General features: G+C 45.2%; 1 protein-coding gene across 5 annotated transcripts in view; it reads right to left on the bottom strand.

Moving 5' to 3' along the window:
• Positions 1-4,872: 4,872 nt before the first annotated feature.
• Positions 4,873-21,903, bottom strand: part of MAPT (microtubule associated protein tau) — a 609,480-nt gene continuing 592,449 nt past the window's right edge. For all 5 annotated transcript variants that reach the window (XM_069634100.1, XM_069634099.1, XM_069634098.1 and 2 more), the window contains one exon: positions 4,873-5,968. In XM_069634100.1, coding sequence (XP_069490201.1) covers positions 5,955-5,968 — 14 coding nt within the window. In that variant the 3' untranslated portion in view covers positions 4,873-5,954. The remainder of the gene's footprint in view (positions 5,969-21,903) is intronic.

A 21,903-nucleotide genomic window follows, 5' to 3' on the forward strand; every position in this document is an offset into this window, starting at 1 on the left:
AAAGGGACGGATCGAGAAAAAGTTTAAAGCTCCGGAGTCCACTCCAAAATGTCTAACATCACAGCCTCTGTCTGACTCGGTGGTGTCGGCGGCAGCGGCTAGGAAGGCCAGGGTACAGCAAAAAATGTTCAACGCCACCGGAAAGCGAGGCTAGGAGGCAGGACGCCTTTGGAAAAAAGGTGCTCTCGGTCGGAGCGACGACAGTAAGAGCAGCCAATTCCTTAGCGATCGTGTCACGATATGATAGAGAAATGTGGCACAAACTAGCCCCTATCCTAGAACACCTGCCAGACGAACACCGGAAAACAGCTATGTTACTGGTGCGGGATGGCGAAGAGGCCTCGAACCACGCTATTAATATCGCAGTTGACCTAGCAGAGTCTGGCTTCAAACAAATCAACCATGGAGTAGTGCTTTGTCGACAAGCGTGGCTCAAATGTACTACTTTCCGTCCTGAAGTCCAGTACAAAGTCCTTGACATGCCATGCGAAGGGGAACACCTGTTTGGCGAAAAGGTTGATGAAGCGTTGAAAGGGATGAAAGAAGACACGGATACTGCTAGGTCCCTCGGCGCCCTTCAAACGGGTAGAAACTTTCGCTCTTTTCGCCCCTTCAGGGGTGCTTCTGGAAACTCCTGCTTTGGAGCCTCGAGGGACCGTGGATTTAACAGGCCCTCGTACTCTTCACAAGGGTTCAGACGAGCGTCCCAGTCGGCACGTAGAAGCAGGGACTATCAAGCCTCCAGGCGGCGAGGCTCGGGTCCGTCGTCAACGAAGAACAAGCAAACCAGCAACCAATGACGGCCTTCGGAACGTCCTGGGGGGTCGAGTCTCTCATCACTTCGACCGATGGAAATGCATCACCACAGATCGATGGGTTCTAGACACGATTCGCATGGGTCATGCGCTACAATTCAAAGACAAGCCTCCGCGTCTTCCTCCTTTATTCTCGACACAGCCCCACCTCCGAATCCTACGACAAGAGGCGGCGCTTATGTTGCGAAAAGGGGCGGTAGAGAGAGTTCCTGTGGCACAGGAAGGACAAGGAGTTTATTCCAGGTTCTTCGTTGTCAAGAAGCCAAACGGCAAATGGAGGCCCATTCTCGACCTGAGGGTACTCAACAAGTGGCTAAAGAGCCTAAAATTCAAAATGCTAAAGCTCCAAGAGGTTATCAGGTCGGTGCAACCCATGGATTATCTATCATCACTAGACCTTCAAGATGCTTATTTTCACATCCCAATACGCCCACGACACAGGAGATATTTAAGGTTCGTTGTCGGGAGAAAGCATTTTCAGTTCAAGGTCCTCCCGTTTGGGCTCAAGTCCTCCCCCAGGACGTTCACCAAGTGCTTGGCCCCTATAGCGGCCCATTTAAGAAAGGATGGTCACCATGTCTATCCATATCTAGACGACTGGCTGGTCAGAGGTTCGTCCAAGGAACAAACACGAGACAGTCTAAGGGCCACAATGTCCCTCTTACAGGAACTGGGCTTCGCAATAAACTTCAAAAAGTCCTCCGTAGAGCCTTCGAGGACCTTGGTCTTTCTAGGAGCGGAGTTTCATACACACACAAGCCTGGTGAGACCATCCAGCGAAAGAATTCAGAAACTTCAAAGCAAGGCGTCGGAATGGAGAGGCGGTACCAAGGTTTCAGTGCGCAAGTACATGTCCCTGCTAGGGACCATGTCGTCCTGCATTCCGTTGATAAACAACTGCCGTCTGTTTATGAGACCTTGCCAGGAATTTCTAGCGGACCGTTGAGCGCAGAGCCGAGGTCGCTGGTCCGACAGACTGGTCGTCGACGAACAACTAGTTCAAGCACTCTGCTGGTGGAGAGTGTCTACTCATCTAACAAAAGGAATGCCTCTACTGGAACCAGAGTTCCAAAAGACGGTGGTGACGGATGCATCGCTAAGCGGATGGGGAGCTCATCTGGATATGTTACAGGTACAAGGCCAGTGGTCGTTGCAGGAGTCCTCCCTGCATATCAACCTGCTAGAACTGAGAGCAGTGCGATGGGCTCTGAAATCTTTTCTTCCTCAACTGAGGGACTCGGTGGTGCGTGTCATGACGGACAACACCACTACGATGTTCTACTTGAGGAAACAAGGAGGGACACGTTCCAGGTCCCTATCGACGGAGGCACAGAAAATCTGGCATTGGGCCCTGCAACACAACATGCAAATCTTAGCGTTCCACTGGACAAACAAATCCCTGTACGCATTCCCTCCATTTCCCCTTGTACGGAGGACGTTGCAATGGATCCTCAGGTACCCATGTCGGGTAATTCTGGTGGCCCCGTACTGGGCCAGACAGGTGTGGTTTTCAGACCTGCTACACTTAGCGGTGGCCGAACCGATGAGATTCCATAAGACCCCCGACCTTCTGTCTCGACAGGAGGGTGTCGTTTGGCATCACGACCCGGACAGCCTCAAGTTGACGGCCTGGCTCCTGACTTCGCCGAATTTGGTCGGCTAACGATTCCGGAGGACTGTCGGCGTATCCTGCAAGCGGCAAGAGCACCTTCCACAAACGCCTCATACGCGTACAAATGGAGGAGTTTCTGTCAATGGTGTGAGGATCAACCAGGTTTGGCCCCGCAATCGATTAAGCCGGAACAGCTCCTTCCATACTTGCTGTTCTTAGCTCAAAAGGGCCTGTCGGTATCGTCAATAAAAGTACACCTAGCAGCCATTTCCAGGTTTACTCGTCAACGGCATTCGGCACCATTGTTCAGCGACCGCCTGATTAAGCACTTCCTTAAAGGCCTCTTTCGGAGTTTCCCTCCAGAGAAGAAATTTCCGCCGGAGTGGAGCCTCAATCTGGTCTTAACGTCTCTTATGAAGCCTCCTTTTGAGCCAATGTCATCATCGTCTCTAAAGTTTTTGTCGTGGAAATTGGCCTTCCTGGTGGCCATCACTTCAGCCCGACGTATTTCAGAAGTTCAGGCTCTAATGGTAGACCCACCATACTTAGGATTTTTCAAGAACAAGGTAGTCCTAGCCACTAACCCGCAGTTCATACCAAAAGCTCCTTCGGTGTTCCATAAACACTCCTCTATTGTGTTGCCTACGTTTTTTCCGGAGCCATGCTCGGGAGCGGAGCGCATGCTACACACATTGGATGTAAAAAGGGCTCTCAAGTTTTATCTTCATCGTACGCAACCGTTCAGAGAAACGAGACAGCTGTTCGTGGCCTATGGTTTGGGTGCTAAAGGAAAAGCCATTTCGAAGCAAGGACTGTCAAGATGGGTGTCATCTACCATTTCGTACTGCCATTCCAGGGCAGGGAAGCCTCTTCTACGACGGCCAAGAGCTCACTCAACTAGAGCAGCGGCATCGTCGACGGCACTGTGGGCCGGAGTCCCTCTGGGGGACATCTGCATGGCGGCTACCTGGGCGGCTACACACACCTTTACCCGCCATTACTGCCTGTCGCAGCAACATGCCGAAGATACCCGGATGGGACAGGCGGTGCTTCGACACCTATTCCAATAAGGTAAGCCCCGGCTGAGGGGTTGCATCCTATGGAATTTATGACTGTATGTGGTTTGTTTTCCTATGTTAACGATTACTGATGTATACATGATCATAGGGAATGGGCTTTGCGAACAAAGTATATGGGTTTGCATGCACGCCTCCTCTTTGGGGGTGGTACTGCTATGTAATCTATTCTAAGCATGTGAATCCATGAAAGATCCAATGCTGGAGAAGGGAATAGTTTCTTACCTGTAACTCCATTTCTCCAGCATTGGTATCTTTCATGGATTCACATGCGCCCACCTGCCTCCCCTGAACATGCAAACCGGTTCCCCCACTACTTTGGGGGCCGAAATCTGAGGGAGCGCGGGGGCGGGGCCTGTATTTATATCATGACGTCCTGACGGTGCGGGCACGCATGATACAAAACGAGGTGGATAGGACGCATAAGCGTCGAAAAAGTTTTCCTACGGGAAAGGGTCTATATAATGTACCGGGGATTCCCAGCCTGACGACGGGGAATATTCTAAGCATGTGAATCCATGAAAGATACCAATGCTGGAGAAATGGAGTTACAGGTAAGAAACTATTCCCTTATGCATAACATTCAAGTTACATATACATATCATTGGCTTTTAGACTGCCCTCTTAAAAACCAAAGGTTGCTTCAGAGGGACCATCGGTTGGCAAGATTACTAGCTTTTGCATTTACTTTCCACTGTAACATATTTGCACACCTGCCCGTTCTTGAGAAAAAAGGGTATTGTGATTTCCAAAACACACTGAAACCAGAATCAAACATCAAAACTAGCCATCAGTGTCCATGACTGATTGATAATAAGTGGCTACAATATCTCAAACTTTGGATAGTGAATAGAAACAAAGCAGGCACCCAATGATTTAAATGTAATAACATGTATGCCATTGGAAAACCATCTACATTAAAAATAAAAAAGTGGGAAAGAAGGCACATTTGGTGCCGACATATATGCATTACTTGCATACTTTGGGAAATTGTGCTTTGGTGCAGGTTCTCAAAGCACAGTCACTGTTACGTGCTCAGTACATTCCCAAATTAAACGCAGTTACAACATTTCAAGTGTTACCTCAATACATAATTACTAGCTACAAAATCTGCTACAGAAAAAAAACAAGCCTAGCTTCCAGTTTTGTGATGGCTTACTGGCCAAGCTCTTTCGTGCAAACACTTCATTTGTACACAGTACAGAAACGCAGCTGCCCTCATCGGGACTTAAAATAATCAGCTTTCATTTGTTGTAAGGAATAAACATGATGTCTTTCTAGAATCTAGAGGGACAACAAAACTCAACAAGAAGACAATCTTTGCTACTCCAAATCAGGTTTCATTCCATTGAACATTCTGCAATTAGCCTAATTCAAAATGTATTTTTTATTAGTAGGAAAAGTAGGAATAGTTTGATAACAACTTATTAATTTGTATTAATTTATTTTCCCCACTCTACAATAATTTTACATACAGACATCTTCTACTTACTTATCAAGTTGTATAATTGCCAGTATACAAAGGCAAGTGCTTGGTTTTGTTGCTGTTGTGACATGGGGAGAGAGACAGAAGTTCTGAAATACTGTAGGATGGAAGTAATCTCACCAAGGAGTGCAAAACAGCTCAGGGCAGTCTTCTTGTGATTGGAACCCAGCCTCAGTAAAATACTTCAGAAGAAAAAAGAATTGTCTCCCTTCTCCATACAGTGGCAGGTCTATATCAGTGCTATTCAAAAATGTGCCACTTTTAGGTATGCATGACTGCAAAACACTACTCTCATGAATATGTTAGAAGCAAAATCTCAAAAGGTATTGCCTCCATTATCATGTAGCCATTGCTCATCAAACAAAGATCCAGTTAAAATCAATTGTCACTTAAGTGGTTTGGTTTGAACAGAAGCTCACATCATTAGGCCATGATAAAAAAATGTGTAGGTCTCAGGAGAGGGCACCAACTTATTCCTTCAAGTACAAACAAATGTTTCACCATTGATCTAAATCTTATTTCTCAACTGTTACATACATTAAGCTCCAAAGGCCATACAATTATGAGATACACATGTATTTTGCCAGAATTTGTTCAAGGGCCTATAAATTGTCATTCGTCCTCAAGTAAAAGCATGTTGGATAAATAACAAGATAGGAAATCCGTCAGAAACAGCTGTAAAAGGAACAGAAATAGGAGAGATTACTTTTTTCCTTCACATTTTTTTCTGCAGCCTCGCTATATAACAATTGTGGAAAGAAGATCACAAGCCTTGTTTGGCAAGAGAGGCAGACACTTCATCAGCTAATGTTGAAAGCTGTGGTGAGTCCACGATATTGATGCTGCCAGAGGAGGAGACGTTGCTAAGGCGACGAGGGGAGGTATCACTTGAAAGGTTAGGGGACTTGTAGACAATTTCTGCTCCGTGGTCAGTCTTGGCTCTGGCATTCTCACGGAAATTCAGCTTATGAGACTCGATCTGTAAAAAGGTGAGGAAGGAGTGAATTTCATGCAAGGAAATGGCAATTTTCATTATCGCTCCTTCAAGGAAATATGCTCCTTGAATAGGTTTAGATCCACAGTTATACACAATCTTATGAAGTTCATTTCAAAGCAAAGAATTATACAAGCTTTCCCCAACTCAAGTGTTCTGTGAAATATGAATGGTGCTTTTACTGAAAATGAATACCAATACAATTTAAGAACCTATTGAAGCTTTCAGTGATTCTACCTAAACCTCTATTTTGAAAACGATTTTTGTTGCCTACTAACCCCTTTTTAATGCTGCTTTGTGAATGCAGCACTGACAGAAGTGCAGTTAAATTACAAGTGTGCCTTCATATCTAGAACAAAAGACGGTTGTTTAAGAAATGCACTTCAACATTTCTTTGACGCTGAAATAAAATTCAACACTATTTCACTGCCCAAAAAGTACAGTGCTATTTTAACTGCATGTAAGATTTCTTATACTATAATATGAAGCAAGCTCTTGCTGCGCCCCACTGCTAGAAGACAATAATAACAGTGTGCGAAATCCTGTTAGTTGATTCATGGAATCGACCTCGCAGAGCATGGTCGTGGCCTGCGCCGAGAGCAGTGTAGGGGGTGGAATATGCAAAATCGGGGAGAACATGGGAAAAAGTGGCATTACGAAGGACGGGCCGCCCACAGGCTGTGCATCACACGCCCACAAATGCACGTAACAGGACGTATTCCGGGATCTGACCGTGCAAACTCTCAACATGGGAAATGGCTACGCAATACCCTCATTCTATCCACCACCCAAAGGCAGGCGTACAGACACTTGCGCATAGGATTCACCATGCAGAGGGGATATCGCATGTTGGATTTAGGGGTGCTTGTACGCAGCCGGGTTTCCTATCTAACTTAGGGTGCGTGTACACAGTGTAGTGGGGTGCAGGAATGGTTTATGGGGGTTTGCACGCATATTTTTCTAAGTTTCACCTGAGTTACGGAAATTCGGAAGCATGCTGTCGGGGTGCCATTAAAAGTTAAGGGGGACCCTGACAGTGTCCCCGAGGTGCAGACCTAATTGCAGAGGACCCCACGCATTGTTTCCAGGGTGCAAGTGTTCATGCCCGAGGAGCATGCAAAGGTAGCTGTTTCTCGCTGTTTTTGCTTTGCGTGGGGGTGTGTCGGAGAATTCCAGCCACGACTTGCGTATAGGCTTAATTTGCAGGAACAAATCAATTAATACGCGAAGCATGCAAAAAAACGTATGGGCGCAGGCTCGCACAGGGTCGTGCTCGGTAAGGAAAGGCTTTTCAGCATCTATGCGCCCTATTCCATGAATGGGGCCTAAGAGAGAAGGAAAGTTGTTATTATCTGTATGCAGAAACTTTCCTCTTGCACTTATCAGTATGAGCAATTTTTGTTTTAGCAATCTTTTGAACTTCACACGCATTTTTGTTTAACTTTTTTTCAAGCTCACGTAGGACCATCCCTTCCTTCGGAAGTTATATTTAAACTTTAACTGACACATTCTTTGTAAGCAAAGAAGCCTGGTTGCATTTTACAGTGTGCAAAAGGAAATGCAAGTACATATTAAAAAAATATGGGAATATGGGTGGATAAACATGATATCATGTGGGTATTGGTTTCAGCTGTCATTCAGAGCAATGATCTGCAATAGAGTGTGAATAATGCGAGTTGTTCTTGTCATTGACATTGCTAAACTCTGCCAAAAAACAATTATCCCTTTTCCTCAATACGAATTTCCACAGAATTTCCACAGATCGCTCTCCACACGCTCACTTTGTTTGGTGCCTCCTATGCAGCTCTGACAAAGACAAAAGGAGATGCTACTTGCTGAAATGTAGTCACCATCTTGGAATGGCAATTGCAGCCAGCCTCATGAGTTTGGCGATGTGGCCAAAATAGGTGGCAAGGTAGTGGTAACGAAGTAACGAAGTTACCAATGCATTACCTCTGCATTACCACACTGCCAAACTACAGATTTAGAGGCAAAGCAGAGGAAAGCCCTCCAGCAGATTTCTAGAGGTAATACCTCTGCCTTACCACCCAAAAACAGCCTCATAGTCAGTAATACCACTGGTCGGAATTACTGCCGAAATTCCCACAGAGTCCTATGGATGCCAATTAATGGGGCCTAACACCGCCTACCATCACTTGTAATCCGGGTGTAATTCCTCGGGACCAATTGGTGGTAAAGGTAATACCATTTGGTGGTATCTCAGCAGAATTACAGCTGAGATACCACCAAACTCGTAATGAGGCTATTTTGTACAGTGTATGCCAATGTATTTACTGTATCCATTCATTAATTTCCTCACTCCATTGTGTTCATAATTTAAATTTGTTGTTCCTGTACTGTTGGAATCATTTATTTTTTGGTTTCTTTAAAATCAGTGCCTGATTTTTTAAGTATTTGCATTGTTTCAAAAAATATATTAGAAACCACCATATCTTGTTAGTTAAAATGTCATTGCTATCTGTTAGCATTCAAAAAATATTTCTGAACATTTGGCAATGAACCAGGGGATGCATTGCAAAATGGCGGAGCATCTGCTTTCCTTGTCTGATAGCTCCAGCAAGGCCTATCTGCAAATCAAATTCCGGTCAAGGAGACCATATTTTTTTGGGATTTCGCTATCCTCTATTGTCTCACAGAAAGGAGCATTTCCTGCAATAAAAAATAGATATATGCTCAAATGTTCTCAAGTAAGGTACATCGGCTTATTGTGGACCCTTTGCATTAGAAATAATTAGCTCCTTTTAGCAGAAAAAGTGGAAATAACATCACATAGAATCAAGCAGCTGCAAAAGACAAGAGACACGTTCACATTGGGAACAAGAAGAAGTAGGTAGTCTCTTCTTGTGTACTGTTTTATAATTTTAGATTTGTTTGCAGATTGCCAACATTTCTGAAATGGGGAGGGCAATGGTAGAGATGAGTTCAGGTTTCTAAGTGAGACATATCCCAGTTGTGGTGCATCACATAGGTGTACCATTTTGAATGTGCTTGTTCTCAGTCTCTATGACTTTACAAGTTTCCATTCTAGATGGCCATGCTCATATCTTTTGCATCGAGGATAGCCAACATGTCACCCTTCAGATGCTCTGGCCCACAACTGCCACGATCCCTGAGTATTAACTTTGCTATCAGAGGCAGATTAGAGGTGTCACCTAAAACATCAGGAGGGTGACATGTTGGCAGCCTCTGCTTAATATTATGTTCTGGACGGTATACAGTATTAATAACGAAAAACGTTTTAAACGACACCTGAATAACAACAACATTTTTCGGTAAAAGTATATATGGGGTGGGGTAAGGGATGTTTGTTTTTCTCTCTCACCTTTGTGTTTAAAGCAGTAATTATCTATTTTTACATTTTTAAATAATACTTACCACAAATGGACCAATCCTTCATCATGTGACCCTCATGAGTCAAACTATACAGAATAATCATTGGGAGTTAGTTAGAAAGAGCCTGAAAAACCTTTATATGGGCTGGCATCTAAGTTCTAATTTTCTGTTCGTTTTCTGATGGGTTGCTCAGCAAAGGAATTTGGTCTATGTTTTGTTCTTGGCAGTGACATGTTATTTTCCCACTCTCTGGGTTTGTTTCATTAGTTTGGCAAACACTACTATTTCTAAATGATTTTATTCCTCCTTTGGGAAATGATCCTCTTTTATTCATGGCAGGACAGGATTCTGCTGGGAATCCAGAAGCTCCTGATCAACTTTTCTTTTAAGGACCCATTGCTCTGTTGTTTAAACTAAGCTCCAAGTTTGCTGGCCTGTTTTGCATAACATGTTTTGCGGAGCTCTGGAGAGTGTAAACGCAGATTGCAGTTCGGAGTCGTGGTAGTGGTGGTTGCCCTTTTCCCCTCCTTGAAGTAAGTGCTTCTTCTTTATTGACTGCCCCTGTGTTTGAAGGCATAGTTAAGATTGTGTTTTCGAACTCTGAAATACCTGGAAAAGCAGAAGAAAAGGCTATAATTTAAGGAATGGCAATAAGCTGCCGGTGGCCGCAGTAAGTAAAACCTTAGCGACTGTGGAAGGCAGTAACAAGCAGGGCAGACAGTTAGCAGACTCTCTCACTTTGCCGGCAAAGTACTTTAAAGGTGCTACTGGTGGCATTTGCTCTTCAACTTAGGTTATTCTCTGCAGTCAGAGGTTGTGCAGCTTGAAATACCTAACGCATTGCAGGTGGAAATGTCATCTGTAATTGAAAGAACAGTGACTGCGATTCCTGAATATACAAATCCAATAACGGGATGGCTGTCTAACTCTCCTCGCCTAACGGGTCTCCTCCATGACCTGGAACTGTCCAATAGTTCTGTAAAGGAACAGGTGGCCGTTAACGAGGAGAACTAGGATCAGACTTCCTCTGACAGTTTAAATAGTGTGGCCTCCGGTACTTTGGATGCTCTCTGGGTGGCAAGTAGTTTCGCTTTGAAAATGTTGTTAAAACGGTGTCACAAAATACAGTGTAAAGCTAAAAAAATGTTTCGGATGACCTGTTAAAAATGAAATCTTGTGCTAAGATTAGTAGTGGTCCGTGTAAGTATGCTGGCAGGTCTGCCATCTCGCTAGGTATTGTGGCCGCTGGTAATTAGTTGCAACTACTTGATATCTCAGTAGCCCCATCGGAGGATGTAGTGGAGTCAATTAAAGTGGAAGATGCCCACGAGGTATTAGGGGAAGTTGATGAAGTGTCTATTCTCTCTAGGAAAAAAAGGAGAGAAGTAAAGAGGGCGAGGTCACACGTTCGGTTTTGATACAAGCTTATCATAACGGTGACAATGGTTTGGTCTCAGGAGTTGAGTTGATTGTAAAAACGCAGGCTGGCTCTAAGAAAGCAAGGAAAAAAGCAACTGGGAGTGCAAAGAGAGTGGTTAATAAAACAGGAAATGTAACCTTCTGGCTTCTTGCAGAAAAGGAAAATACATGCAGCCCTGTTAATAATCAACTACGAGTTGGATGATAGTGTTCATCTGTTATTTCTGTGACAAGTCTTGTTATCAAAAATCCCTCTTGTGTAAACCCAAAAGGCACTGATGAAGCCATTAACCTACAGGGCTTGCCAGCAACCTCATTTACTATTTATAATCTTTTTGAGAATGGGGAGAGTTTCATTCATCGTAGTTGTTTGTTAAATCAGTTTGGCCACCTACTGGCCTTAAAAGTGCTAAAGAAGATTTTGACTATTTGTATTTTCTTTTTATTTTATTAAGCATCTTAAACCAAATCACTGTAAATAGGATACAGAATGGCTACAAAATAAATGTATAAACAATACAATCCAGAAAACAATCACTCAACAATCACTCAAAAGGAAGTAGATGAGATTTCAGACAACCACGAAACAGAGAATAAGTGGCGAAGAGAAAGTGGCAGAACATTCCAATGAAGATGAGCAAGAAGCTCAAAGGAACGAAAGTGAGATTGTGCACACAGAAGACATGGCGCTGAAAGTAAGAATTGAGAAGAAGAACGAAGAGAGCCTGCCGGGATATAGAAGGACATTAGTGCAGCAAGATAGCTGGGAGCAAGACCATACAGAGATTTAAATACAAGACAAAGAAAGTTGAATCTAATTTGCGAATGAAAGGGTAGGCAGTCAAGTGTTTCAAGAGAGGCAGTAATAGAGAGAAGACACAAAGGACGAATAGAAAAGTTGAACACTGATTTAAGAGGGGCAAGAGGAGAGTTAGGGAGCCCAAACAGGGCGGATGAACAGTAGAAAAGTGAGAGAAAATTAGAGAGGAAATTAGAAGTTTAGATGCCTGAAAAGTAAGAGATGGACGAGCCTTGCGAATATTATAGAGATGAAAGCGGCAGGAACGGGCAGTTAATGAGATATGGTGACAGAAAGAGATGTGTGTCAAAGTAAAGACCAAGATTATTATGAGCATTGGGTGAGATTGGATGCTTGGATGGGGTAAAAGATGTAAAAGAGGGTGTAAGATGAGGAAAATGATTGTTAGCTGGACATAAGAATACCTTGGTCTTTGCAACATTGGGGGTTGAGATAGTGGCAGGACATCCAGGATTTAATTGCAACCAAGAAAGCAGAAAGATTGCAATGAATTTCAGGAGAAAAAGAGAAGGAAATAAATAGTTGGGTTTTGTCCGCAGAGAAGTGGTGGGACAGCCCAAAGTAAGAAATAACAGCTGCAAGATAAGATGTATACAGCGAGAATAAGAACGGGCCTAGAACTGACTCTTGAGGCACACCATGGGCAAGCAAGAACGATTCAGAGGACTTGCCCGCCCAAGTGACGAAAATGTTCTATTAGAAAGGTAAGAGTGGAACCAGGACTTAACAGAACCCGAAAGACCAAAAGATGAAAATGAAGCTAAGTGTAAAGAGTGATCAACAGTTTCAAAGGGCCACCGATAGATCTAGAGGAATGAGAAAAGATGAGTGCTTAGTATATCGCGCCGAACTAAGGGAATTCAACACCGAAAGAAGAGCAGTTTCTGTAGAGTGAAAAGAGTGGAAACCAGAATGAAATTTAGGGGGAATAGAAGAATTAGAGACAAATGTGGAAACCTGAGAATAGACAAGCCGTTCTAGAAGTTTTGAGAGATAGGGCAGAAGTCTGAGACAAGCAGAGGATCAGCGGTAGGTTTCTTCAAAATTGGAATAATAGATGCATGCCTAAATGATATGGGAAAAGTGGAGTTAGATGGGGGAGACAGATATTGAAAAACAAGACAAGATAGGGTACAAATGAAGGGTAGACCTTAGGGATTAAAAGCAACGGAATGGGTCAGTAGGGGAGGCAGTGGGATGAGCTTTAGCGAGCAAAAAGAAAACATCAGAATTAGAAACAGGAGCAAAGTGAATAATAGTGGCATAAGGAGTAGGAGCAGGAGTATGGGGGTGTAGGGTGGCTTGATGCTTTAATGTCACGACGAAGAGAAAGAATGTTTGAGAAAAATAAATTAGTAAAGTCAGAGGCAGAGAGAGTAGAGTTTGTAGAGTGATCAATAGTAGGAAGCGAGAGAAGACGTGCAAGAGTTTGAAAAAGATGCCTAGAGTGAGTAGACTGAGTTTGTAGAAGCTCTGAAAAATAAAGACGTTTAGCAGAGCGTAAACAATTGTCATAGAGAACATAATAAGAGAAATGGGAGGAGCGATCAGGCATGAATATGATGAAATCAAACCCACTATGAAGAACACACTGAGTGTCAGCCTGCTCCTCTAGAGTGCATTGTCAATCTTCTAAGGTGGCCATCTCGGTCAGGGCCAATGCTGGATCCCTTCTTAAATGGGGCTATGACCCAGATTGTGTTGTTGCTGATACATTAGGCAGTACATGGTGGTCACTGGAAAGTTGGGTGGCCCTGTGAAGTGTGTGCAGCCTAAGAAAGCAACAAAAGTAAAAGTGGGGGGACAGGGTGGGTCGATAGAGTTTGTACCTGACACTTTGATATAATTGCACTGGGAATAGCTGTTCTTCTTTTACCTCCAAGGGACATTAATACGTGATCTTGTATCACATTTAAATCTTGGAACACAGGGTGTCACTCCCATCTGTTTAGAGAAGATGGCTCAGTGAAACTATTGGTAGCAGCGGATATTATCTCACGTCAAGAAACATGGCTCTTGGGAGAGGCCTTATTTGATGGCTATACTTGCTATTCTAAGAAAGAAAAAAGGGGTGAGTAGGGACAGCCATATGCGGGACTGATCACATTAATATCGAATGCTCTCAGATCCAGAGAAATGAAGGTCCAACTTGAATGTCCTGATGGGAGTACCGGTCTCTGTAAATCGAAACATCTTGGTTGTGAATATCTACGACCCCCCTGGGGCCATTTGTACGGGGGGTATTCAACATAGTATCTATGAAATGATGTGTGCCAGAACCTCTCAGCGAAGTAATGATAGAAGTGTGATCTGTGGAGACCTCAGTGCTAGCTGTATAACTATCCAATAATGTGTGTTGACTCAAACATTGGTGAAAGGAGTGGTTTGAGGTTTACCTTGGGAAAAAAGGCCCATTTATGGGTTGAATTCTTTGAGGATCTAGAGTTACAAATGAGTATTGGAGTAGTTAAGGGTGATGTCCCTGCAGCGGACACATGGAAGTGTTGTGTAAAATCTTCTATCATTGATTATTATTTTAGTTGTGAAAGTTTCCAACAAGGTGTGCTTGAGATGAGTGTCCTTTTAGCCGATTTGAGCGATCACGCTATTCTTACTGTACATTGGGAGATGGGTGTTGTGAGATGCAGGAAATAAGATAAAGTAGGCTTGGTGTTAGTCAACGATGGTAGAAACAGGCTGGGTTGGTCCGATAAGAATCTGGATATGATTAACAACTTTATGCACACTGTTCAGGACGAATACCAGGGGCTTGGGACCTCTAATGAAATAGTTGAATGGATATCCTCAATAGCATTCAAATTCTTGCCCAAGGCTAGTTATGGTTTCTTTAAAGAAGGGAAACATGCAGGGAAAATATATGATAAAAAGATGTATCATGTGAAGAAGGTCATGAGACAAGATATACGTGGAATAAGCATATGTACAATGACGGACAGTGATAAGAAGGTTAGTTAGAAAAAGGCCAAGAATAAGTATAGTAATTGGTTGAAGTCGTAAAGGCCTCTGCTTATAATACAGCTTGGCAAATGATGCAGGAAAATATCAAAATAAGCAAGAAGCTTTGCACATTGTATAATAAGATCACGAAAACAAATCCAACAGAGCTGGTTTATTGTATTAACGATGCTACTTGGAATGGATTTTTAACCAAAAGATTTGCCTCAGATGATCATCCCGCTTTGATCAAAGCTACTGTTGATCTTAAATTTGATGGAGCTAGTCTGACAGATATTATAATAAAGGGCCTTAAACAGTGCCGGGCACCTGGGCCAGATGCTATTTGTAATATGGTAATTAAATAAAATCCTACTGTCTGGTCAGAGATTTTGGGTGCATTGTTTAGTTTAGAAAGTGGTTATGTCCCGGACTCCTGGAGAATGTCACTCCTTATCCCTGTCTATAAAAGAGGTGAGAGAGAGGACCGGAGAGTAACCAGCTGTTAGCGTTGACTGATGGGGCAAGTAAATCTTTTCATCATGCTTGTTGAAATAAATAAATAGGTGGGTCGAGTCCAGTTCTGTTATAAGTGGTCTATAGACTGGTTTTAGAAAAGTTTTATCAACCAATATGAACTTATTTGTTGATAACTCTTTAACCCTGAAGAAACTAAGCAGATAGATTCACTCCCCTTATATGTGCTCTATGTTGACCTTTCAGCAGCATCTGATGCTGTTGGTAGGGCAAAAGGATAGTCAAAGTTGAAATGCATGGGGATGTCTGAAAGCTTGCTTCTTGCTTGCCAACTTGTGTACTGTGATAACATAACATGTGTCAGACTGAATGCTATGGGTGAACTTTATGCTCTCGATTTCAATTAAGTGGGGTGGTCAGACAAGGGTGCGTCCTTGCCCAACTCCTGTTTAATCTGAAGAAAGAGGTGTTGAGTGTACTTAAAATAACAATGACTGTGAGGGACAATCATCCCTGGTGGATTGCCAAGCCTAGGGACCAGGACTTTGAGAGTGTTCATTCCAGAAGGTGACTTGTTGCTTACAGGTTTTCAATCCAATGAGAAGCCATCTTGCTATTTATTTTCGATCTGTTTCAACCCAAAGGAGAAGCTCATTTATTTGAGTTGTCCAAATTAAGCATAGAGAAAGGTCTGTAGGATTTAGAGTGTTTTATCTGTCTTTGGTTTGAGTAGTACTGTAAGTAGGCCTCACATTTGTTTTGTGGGTGTGTATAATGTTGAAGGGCTTCTTGGTACAATAGGAGTAACCTGGGTGCAAGCATGTCTGGGAATTCTTTAAAGAATTCAGCTGGGAGCCCATTTAGCACTAGTGCCTTATCTGTGTAGTGTTCAATGATTGTCGTTTATATTTCTGAAAATGTTTATCGACCCGTTCAGATTATCCCAATGTTTGTCTTCTAGCCATAGGAGTTCTGCCCGTTCGAGGAAGACATCCTTTTGACAGGAGTTGGAGACATACTTAGTGGAGTTCAAGTATTTATAATATTCAACAAAAGCCTCGTTGATTTCTTCACGGTTATCGACCAATCAACGCTCCTTGGCCCGTATTGAGTCAATGTCAGTATGGCGATGTTCAGCCCTGATCGTCCAGGTCACCATATTACTGAGCGATCGCCTTCAACATTTCTTTGGGCTGTAGCGTGTTAAGGTATGCATTTTGTTTCCATGCCAGCTAACTCAATGAATTTGATGCAAGTTTTGCATATGTGAAGTGCCAAGTCATTAGTATGTCCGTGAGTGTACTTGTCCTCGAGCGTCCTCAACTTTTGTTTCAGTGAGTTAAGCAAATTAAGAATCGATTTTAGGACGCCACATTTTGTTTGGGTGACTTCAGCAAATTAAGAAAAGACTTTAGGACACCACATTCGTTGGAATCATACATTCTGCAAATATAGCACTAAATAACTTCCAGACTGTTGCATATTGAGCAACAGAACCTTTATTGGTATTGAAAAACTGTTTAATCTCTGTGGCTATGTCATTCCTAAAGGTGAAGTCTTTCGGTATTGAGGGCTTCTCCCGAACCTGGGAGTGATCAGAAAAAGTCCTGGGTAATATCAGACACTCAGACGCTTGCACACATATTCTGGTGGATGTTAACCAGAAATCCAGTCTTTTTTTTTTTTTTTAAATAACACTTTTTATTGGATTTATAACATACAACCACTGGGCCTTCCGGGGCCAGCATTTAAACAATAATAATAATAATAGAAATAAAAAGAACGTTGGATGGGAAAAGCACTCATATGGAACACATACTATATGCTATTATGTAACATTCAATGCATAGCGTAATAGTGTTTGGTACAATAGTAGCTTTTCCGCAGCATTGTCCACAACTCTTAATCTATGATGTTATGATATTAGAAGTTCAGTAGTTCACATCATGTCCTCCCAGCATTGCCATACCCTATCTGCTTTTTCAGGGCAACCTCTGGCTCTGTAAACCCTCCTTTCTATTGCGATGCAGATTTCTAAATCCGTAATCCACTGATTCACCTGCGGCGGTTCCGCTGCCCCCCATAGACGTGCTATGTTTCTTTTGATTATCGCTGTTGTGGTCATGAGGCAGAGCTTTTCGTATTTTGACAGATCCATCTCACTATCCACTCCCAGTAACAACAGTTTTGGATCTCTGGGGATCGTCTGGTTCAGGACTCTTGATAACACATTGCAGCATTGCTGCCAGTAATGACTGATTAGTGGGCATTCCCACAGTATATGAAAGAAGGTTCCTTCCTCCTCCCGGCAGCGCAGACAATTGGGTTCAGCTATTTTGCCCCATTGGTACAGGGCTACCCTCTGGTAGTAGATCCTGTGCAATATCTTCAGTTGTACTAGGCGTAGTCTGGCTGATATGGTGACTTCACGGGGGTACATCAGGATTTGGACCCAGTCTTCCGACATCATTTCTCCCACTTCAGCTTCCCATTTCGATTTCAATCGTTCCAGTTCCGGTGTGGCGAAGGAGGTGATAACACTGTACATGACAGTTGTGACTTCAGCCGGAACCTGGTCCACCACTATGTTCCGTTCCAGTGGAGTAGAGTCTGCCATGTCAGAGAGAGCAGGGAGGTGATGTTGCAGGGCGTGTCGGAGCTGTGTATAGTGATATCGTTCTGCCTCCGGGAGGTCAAAGGTCGAAATTAGTTCATCAAAAGGTCTAATGGATCCATCTGCTTTAATGTCCTTCACTTTTTCTATACCGTGTCTCATCCACACCGGCCATTTCGGCAGTTTGATCACCTCGGGGAGGTTCCTGTTGTTCCACAGCGGTTGTAGTGGAGTGATTCTGTCTCCCCAGCCTATAAAGGTGTGTGACTCTGCCCAGATACGTGGCGTGTGCAAGGTCATGTCACAAGGAGATGCTCTAGGTGTCGCAGCATATAATTCCATGGGGGGTGACGCTCTCACATGTGGTAGTGTTGAATCGGCGTGTAGAGCGTCGTTTATCACTGCCATCTGACTGGCCAAGTAGTATGTCTATAGCCTTGGTAGACCGATCCCTCCTTCCCATATTGACCTTTGTAGAGTTCAGAGCGCTATTCTCGGGTGTCCGCCACCCCACAGGAGTTGCCTAAGTACACGATCTATCTCCTGGAACGTCTTGGTTGGTATGTGCAGTGCAGCATTTTGTAGCACGTACAAGTAGCGGGGAAGTGTTAACATTTTGAACAGTGCAGCTCGCCCCAAGAGGGTCAGGGTTAGAGACGTCCAATGTTGCACATCTCTTGTAAATCTTTCCGTAATAGGTTGCAGGTTATCGAATGTATAGTCGTTGAGGTTTCTTATAATCTGGACGCCCAGGTATCCAAACTGTTCATGCGCGACTTTATATGGGTAAGACTCAGGGTTCTCGTTTCCCAGTTGGTTCAGTGAAAATAGTGTGGTTTTCACTTTCAGACCACTAAAGGTACCATATTCTTGCAGTAGCTGTGTTACCACTGGACATGTTGTTTTAGGTTCTTGAAGGTATATCAGTAGGCCATCTGTGTATAATGAAACTCTCTCTTCCCACTCTGGTCCTCCGGGGATGCCTTTCCATGTGCGCGTGTCTCTCAGCCATTGGGCCAGTGGTTCCATGGCCAGTGTGAAAAGGAGGGCTGATAGTGGACAGCCTTGTCGTGCCCCTTCCCCAGGGCAAAGGATCGTGATGTCCAGCCGTTCACCCTCACTTTGGCCGTCGGCGCCTCGTACAGCAGTTGGATCCAGGTTAGGAATCGCTCGCCGATCCCCATTTTATGCATAATCACCCAGAGTGCGGACCGAATCGAAGGCCTTCTCATAGTCCACCGCGAGTTCTGCCATGGAGGTGTCCAGGGTCTGGGCGCGCTCAATGCCCAGGTGTAGTCTGTGTATGTTAATTCTCGTAGATCTACCAGGCATAAAACCACATTGATCTGGGTGTATTAGGGATGTTATGACCTGTTGTAGGCCCGTCGCCAACAGTTTCGCCAGTATCTTCGTCTGGCTGTTAATTAGAGATATTGGTCGATAAGAGCCACAGTCGTCCGGGGGTTTGTCTGCTTTGGGTATCACAACTATTGTCGCCTTCCTTAAATCCGGTGGTAGACTGCCCTTGTCTCAGGCCTGCTGATACAATTTGAGTAAGTGTGGGGCCAGTTCAGTTCCGCCTATCTTCTTCCAGGTTTCAATGGGGAAACCATTCGGACCAGGTGTCTTTCCGGACTGGAGTTGCATCATAGCTGCCACTATCTCATCTTCTGTGATTTCCATTTCTAGCCCAGCCGCTTGTTCAGCGTTAAGAGAGGGAAGGGCGATCTTTTCTAACACGGAGGTTTCAGGGGGAGTTTCAGCTGCTCTGTATAGTCTTTCATAATATTTTGCAAATTCCTCTGCAATATCTGCATCTGTTGATCTCGTTTCGGCGTTTTGTGTTGTGATCGCTCTTACTTGGTTGTGTCCCTCATCTCGCCGCTCAAGCCATGCTAGCATCTTTCCAGCTTTGTCGCCTGTTTCATAGACTCTGGCTCTCATCGCCCCATGTGCCTGTTTAGCATTGTCCCAACGCAATATTTTGTAACTTTTTTTGAGCTAGGATCAGAGTTTTGTACGTGTCAGGAGTATCCTGGATTAGGTGTGTTTCCTCCGCTAGTTTGACATTTGCCTCTGCTTCTCTTATTGATTCCAGGTGTGCTTTCCTTTGTGCCGCGGTCCTGGAGATGATCTCTCCACGAATCACAGGTTTGTAGGCTTCCCACAGAGTAATAGGGGAGTCTACCGTTCCTTCATTTAACTCGAAGTATGTTGTGCTAGCGTTTTGTAGACATTCTAACAATTCCGGGGACCCTAGATGGTAATTATTCAGCCTCCATACCATCGTCGGAAGAGTCGATCTACTTGATCCTGGCGTAGTTCCCACTCGTGGCACGAGCGCAGCTCCCTGCTGAGTGAGTCGGCGATTGTGTTTTTTATTCCTGCCAGATGAAGAGGCACCAGAAACATCCCTTGGGCGACGGCCCAATGCCACAGATCCTGGGCTTCCTTGGATAGAGCGGGGGACCTGGTTCTGCCCTGCTTCCGGATGTAGAACATCGTGGTGGTGTTGTCTGTGAAGATCCTCACCACCTTGCCCTTGAGGGACGGAAGAAAGGACCTGAGGGCCCAGAACACCGCGCGGAGCTCCAAGATGTTGATGTGGAGAGACTTCTCCTCTGGGAGCCAAAGGCCTCTCGCGTGAAGATCTCCGGAGTGTGCTCCCCAACCTTCCAAGGAGGCGTCCGTCGTCACCGTCACCTGGTCAGCTGGGGTCTGAAAGTCCGTGCCCGCCGACAGATGAGAGCGGGTACCCCACCACCGGATCGCCTGACGGAACGTCTCGTTGAGAGGGATCCTGTCCTCGAAGCTGCCCGTCGACTGGATCCAGCGGGCTTCGAGGAACTCCTGTAAGGGTCTCATCCGAAGCCTGCAAAGGCGCACCAGATAAATGCAGGAGGACATCATCCCGAGGAGGGACTTGATAGATCTTACCCTGGCCATGTCCGTGGCCAGCAGACGCTGCACCTTGCCCAGAATGGTCCTGGTCCTTTCCTACGACGGCGAGGCCAGCCGCGCCACTGTGTCGAGCTTGGCTCCCAGAAACAGGACGACTTGCGACAGAACCAGGTGGGATTTTGGAAAGTTGATGGAGAATCTCAGGTCCGTGAGCAGCTGGACGGTCTTCGCAGTGTGCTCCACGGCGAGCTCCCTTGTCTTTGCCCGGATGAGCCAGTCGTCCAGGTAGGGGTAGACGTGGATCCCCTGTAGGTGCAGCCGCGCCGCCACCGGTGCGAGGCACTTGGTGAACACCTTGGATGCCGACTTCAATCCGAACGAGAGGGCCTTGAACTGGTAGTGCCGCCCTTGGACCACGAACCTGAGGAACTTTCGGTGCCTTTTTAGAATGGGGTTGTGGAAGTACGCATCCTCCAAGTCCAACGACGACAGGAAATGGCCCTCCTCCAGCTGTCCCAGCACATGCTGGAGGGTGACCATACGGAACTTCTGGTTCTTGATGTACTTGTTCAGTCGTCGTAGGTCCAGGATGGGGCTCCATCCTCCTGTCTTCTTTTTTACGAGGAAGTACCTTGAGTAAACTCCGGAGCCCCGAAGCCTCTTTGGGACAAGCTTGATGGTACCCTTCTTGAGCATCGCCCTTACTTCCAACAGTAGTTGAGGGACGTGATTTTCCTTCCTGGCCACGGGTTGAACATGAGGGCACTTCTTCTGAAACTCGAGGGCGTGCCCTTGGGCCAGGGTGTCCAGCACCCAACGGTCGGTGGAGATGGACTCCCAAACGCTGACGAACCTCGCCAGCCGGCCTCCCACCGGGGTGCTCCGTTGGCGGGCCGACCCCACGGTCGGTTCAATCTTGTTTGGAGGCCCCCTTGACCTCCTTGTCGACGACGACGGGCACCACCTGACTTGCCGCGTCCCCTGTAGGCTTCCTGGGACGAAGATCTTGCCGCTTGGCGGTAAGTGGAGGAGCCACTGCCGGATCCCTTGGAGGCACCTTGTCTGCCTGCGGAGCTCCGAAAGGACGGCCGTCGCTGTCGGAGCACTCCCAGTGCCCGGGCAGTCTCTGTGTCTGTCTTGATGGCCTGAAGGGACTCATGAACTGCCTTCCCAAACAGGTTGTTCCCGTCGAAGGGCATGTCCAAGACCTTGGTTTGTACGTCCTGGCAGAAATCCGTGGCCTTGAGCCATCCTCGTCGTCTCAAGCAAACGCCGTTGCCCAACTGACGGAAACCGGTGTTGGCGATGTCTGTTGCCACTGTGATGGCGTGGTCCGAGCGATCTCCCCCTCCTGTAGGATTTCAAGGGCCTCAGCCCTTT

This window comes from Ambystoma mexicanum, chromosome 13 (genome assembly GCF_040938575.1).
Source record: "Ambystoma mexicanum isolate Mex_15411 chromosome 13, UKY_AmexF1_1, whole genome shotgun sequence".
NCBI lineage: Eukaryota > Metazoa > Chordata > Amphibia > Caudata > Ambystomatidae > Ambystoma > Ambystoma mexicanum.